General features: G+C 45.3%; 1 protein-coding gene across 2 annotated transcripts; it reads left to right on the top strand.

Annotated features, from left to right (window-relative positions):
* The first annotated feature begins 491 nt into the window (after positions 1 to 491).
* On the top strand, positions 492 to 4,016 carry egln3 (egl-9 family hypoxia-inducible factor 3). Of its 2 annotated transcripts, none has more exons than XM_068338633.1 (5): positions 492 to 956; positions 2,745 to 2,864; positions 2,936 to 3,072; positions 3,436 to 3,509; positions 3,605 to 4,016. In XM_068338633.1, exons 1-5 carry the CDS (start codon positions 597 to 599, stop codon positions 3,730 to 3,732), a joined length of 819 nt encoding a protein of 272 aa, XP_068194734.1. In that variant the 5' UTR covers positions 492 to 596; the 3' UTR covers positions 3,733 to 4,016. The 2 variants fall into 2 exon arrangements, with proteins under 2 accessions (XP_068194734.1, XP_068194733.1); XM_068338632.1 differs by having other exon boundaries at positions 494 to 956; positions 3,602 to 4,016.
* Positions 4,017 to 4,298: the final 282 nt, after the last annotated feature.

The raw sequence follows: 4,298 nt of genomic DNA on the forward strand, positions 1-4,298 counted from the left end.
TACACAGATTTTATTTTGTTTGGAGGCGTTTTAAACCATAACCATAATCCATAAACTAAATTCAACTTTGTGTTTTAAAAATAAATCTTTTTGTGGTAGAAAATCTTAATTAATGAAGTGACACCATGTCGCCGTTTCTTATTTTTCCTCAAAAATAATACCTGTTTTTTAATTCTTAGCCTGGTGTTAATATATATGCATCTGAGACAGGAAATAACTCTATTTTTAAAATGGAGTCATCATTATGGAAAATCATATTTATTAGAGACTCATCTGAAGGATTAAGACGTAGACTGTCAAGAATGAGGGATTATTATTTAATTCTTTAAGTAGTAGAATTATTTTAATAAAACCTGAAACACATTTTCTTGTCAGTCTGGTTTCACCTGTTGTATCTGGAAAGTTAAAAATAAGAATAGAAAAAAAAATATCCATGACGTTTATTTTGAAATTAATAACCGGAAGTGGTACTTGTCATCGTTTGACCATCTCAAATAAAGCTCGACGTGATCCCGGGTGAAGACAGACTCAGGTCCGAGCGGAGACGGTGAAATCCCGCCGGTCACGTGACGGAGTGATCCGGTGTCTCCGGTGAGATGCCGTTAACCGAGCAGGTGACGGACGCGCACCTGGAGCGCTTGGCGCTGGAGCGGGTCGTCCCGGCGCTGCTGTCCCACGGCTTCTGCTGGGTGGACGGGCTGCTGGGGGAGGCGGCCGGGGACGCGGTGCTGGACCAGGTGCAGCAGCTGCACCGGGCCGGGGCGCTACACGACGGCCGGCTGGCAGGCTCCGTCCTGGGCGTCCAGCTGAGGCGCGGCCGCGGGGACAAGGTCGCCTGGGTGAGCGGCGCGGAGCGCGGCTGTGAGGCGATCGGCTTCCTGCTCACCCTGATCGATAAGATGATCTCCGTGTGCGCCAGCCGGCTGGGGGGCAAGGAGATCCGGGCGAGGTCCAAGGTGAGAGTCCGGAGGGGGAAAAAACTTGACAAAAGAGTTTTTATCTTAGTTTTACTCAACCTTTGAGTAAAACTTTTGTTTTGTTGTATGGATGGATTCCTTTTGTATCCGGATGCTTAGTGGATTTTTTATTCGTTAGTTTTCGAATGAATAAAAATAAAAAATAAAGATAATAATAATAATATGAATCATTAATAATTAACCATAAACATAAATAATGATAATTATCATCAAGCTATTATAATAATCATTATTGTCAGTGAACTTTTGGACAAATTTGTCAAAACATTGACAGTATTTCTATATACGAGCTTTAATTTATATAATTTCGGCTAAATCCATATTTTTTTTCACTTGCAGACTAAATAAATCTGTTTTTTCTGTGAAAAATGTCAAAATTCTGATGTAGAAGAATTAAAATTCTGAAAGGTTGAGTGTAAACATGACAGGAATTAAAGGGTTAAGTGAGACGGTTACTTTCCTTCCTTGTTTGTTTAAAGATTATTTTTTTGTAAAATAAAGAAAAAAATCCCAGGAATCAAAAAACTCTCTTTTAAAAATATTCATTCTATTATAAAAAGTGATTTAAACTATTTTAAAACTCAACACATCAGATTTGTTCTTTTCTTAATACACTAACATGATGTTTACACGAGTCATCAGGGGCCAATCAGATTTCAGCTGGGGGGCCAGCGCCCCTCTGGCCCCGCCCACTTGTGTCTGCTCTGCACGTACAGCGTGAAGGGTTCCTGAACGCAGCACGCCCGACTCGCTGCAGGTCACGCGCGAGTTTTCATTTGATGATGATGATGATGATGATGATGATGATGATGATGATGATGATGATGATGATGATGATGCATCTGTGTTGTTGCTCGTGTTGCCTTCAAGGAATGTGGGACACCTGAGATGTCTTGATCACGCCGTCGCCGCTGACAGTTTGTTGTGTTTGTCTCGCTGAAGAGTTTCCATGCACACACACTTAGCGCGGACACACACACACACACACACACACACACACACACACACACACACACACACACAGCTAACACGTGTGTCTGTGTGTGTGTAACCACACAGGAGAGGCCGACGCCCACATCGGGAGATTGCACAGTAATTCTGTGGCGTACGTGCGTCTCCACGCAGCACGATGCTTCAGGGCCAACGTGTGTGTGTGTGTGTGTGTGTGTGTGTGTCTGTCGGGATCAGCTGATGACTTTTCCTGTTATGAAATCCTGGTCTTAAGCTCTTGTTGACTTTGACACGCTATTTGTTTGTCCACCACTTCCAGAGGGGGTCAAAGGTCGTATGCCCCTATGCCCCGCCCCTCTCGAGGACACCTCTCTTTGTTCCGCTCCTCGATTTAGTTTAGCCACATTTTCTCGCAGCATTTGAAAGCATCACAACCCATTAAAGCAGGTGTTAACGCACCGACCAATCACACCGCCTGACCGCCACGGGTGGGCGGGGCTACCCTCTGGAGTGGGGTGAGAGTTTGTCTCTGCGGGGGGAATTAAGACTTTGTGTACTTGCAGCAGAAGCCGTCAGCTTCCCTGCGTGTGCACAGGAATTACACACACACACACACACACACACACACACACACACACACACACACACACAGGAAGTTCTTGTAATCTGACCTCTGACCCGTTTCAACAGAAACGGTTTCACAATGTTTTCCTCACCGCTGATAAGAACCTGAAGTCCCTCCTAACACACTTTTCTCTTTGTGTGTGTGTGTGTGTGTGTGTGTGTGTGTGTGTGTGTGTGTGTGTGTGTGTCCAGGCCATGGTGGCGTGTTACCCTGGCAACGGTGCGGGCTACGTCAAACATGTGGACAACCCGAACGGCGACGGGCGCGTCCTCACCTGCACCTACTACCTCAACAAGAACTGGAACGCCGAGGTGAGTCAAGGACACGCCCACTTCTTGACACGGAGCATCCCCATTGGCTGATCACTATGTCATGTGACCAGGAGCACGGCGGCCTCCTCAGGATCTTTCCGGAGGGGAAGTCGTACGTGACGGACGTCCATCCGCTGTTCGACCGGCTGCTGGTCTTCTGGTCGGACCGCAGGAACCCCCACGAGGTGCAGCCCTCCTTCTCCACCAGGTGAGTGGCGCCACCTGCTGGTGGGAGTATGTCACGCCAGCCACAAAACGCTGTGATTGGCTTTTTTGCTGTAAACACAGTTGGTTCAAACTTTATTTATTTCTTTGCTGTTATAAACACACAAAGTATCAATAAAGAATAAAAACTCTCTTAAAAATTTTTTTAAAAAATAAAAAAAATACATTTTTGTAGAATTGAAAAACTTTTTAAAAAGTTTTTCAATTTTATAAAATGTATTTAATTTTTTAAATTTATTTTAAAACGTATTTTAAAAAAAAGTTTTTATTTATTTATTTATTTTTAAACTCATTTCTTCAGGTTTTTATTTTTTGAACTTTCTTTTGTGGCGTGTTTATTTTCCAGGTATGCCGTCACAGTTTGGTACTTCGACTCGGAGGAGAGGGCGGCGGCCAGGAGGCGCTTCAAAGACTTGCAGGGTAAAAACAAACAAACAAACAAACAAACAAACAAACAGTTGTTTGTGTACATCCCTTTGTTTACCTTGTTTACTCTCCTTTCATATCGGCAGCAGGGAAGCAGCTCGGGCTGATGATGAGGAGGCGTCTTCATCGCTGCAGGGGTCGAGGTGCCCCCCACCCCCCTTCACTACGACCCCCGTCCTCGATGGACGACCCGCTCGCGATGCGTTCAAGGGACTGACAGCGGTCGGGACGTTTCTGCTACACCTGACGTTTGTGTGTTTACACACGTTTACTGAACCTACGAGGAAAACGCTCTTCACACGGGAGGAAGAGGAAGAGGAGGAGGAGGAAGAAGAGGTGGAGGAAGAGGAGGAGGAAGAGGACAGAATGATGTTTATAGATCAGCTTTTGGACATATTATTTTCTTACACATAGTTTGTTGTTTATCACGGAGGAAATGTGATGATCTGTTTACAGTAAAGACCTTCAGGGTCCGCTGGGATCCAGGAGGAATAGAAGACCTGGAATGTTGTTGATCTGTTTGTTTACTGTCAACACACTGCTGGAACTCACTCCTTCCTTCCTTCCTTCCTTCCTTCCTTCCTTCCTTCCTTCCTTCCTTCCTTCCTTCCTTCCTTCCTTCCTTCCTTCCTTCCTTCCTTCCTTCCTTCCTTCCTTCCTTCCTTCCTTCCTTCCTTCCTTCCTTCCTTCCTTCCTTCCTTCCTTCCTTCCTTCCTTCCTTCCTTCCTTCCTTCCTCCCTCTCTTCCTCCCTTCCTTCCTTCCTTCCTTCCTTCCTCCCTCTC

This window comes from Antennarius striatus, chromosome 17 (assembly GCF_040054535.1).
Source record: "Antennarius striatus isolate MH-2024 chromosome 17, ASM4005453v1, whole genome shotgun sequence".
Taxonomy (NCBI): Eukaryota; Metazoa; Chordata; class Actinopteri; order Lophiiformes; family Antennariidae; genus Antennarius; species Antennarius striatus.

Coding starts and splice junctions, on each gene's coding strand:
- egln3 (XM_068338632.1), top strand. CDS start 597: ATGCCGTTAACCGAGCAGGTGACGGACGCGCACCTGGAGCGCTTGGCG. Junction 957..2,744: donor AGATCCGGGCGAGGTCCAAG/GTGAGAGTCCGG, acceptor GTGTGTGTCCAG/GCCATGGTGGCGTGTTACCC. Junction 2,865..2,935: donor ACAAGAACTGGAACGCCGAG/GTGAGTCAAGGA, acceptor TCATGTGACCAG/GAGCACGGCGGCCTCCTCAG.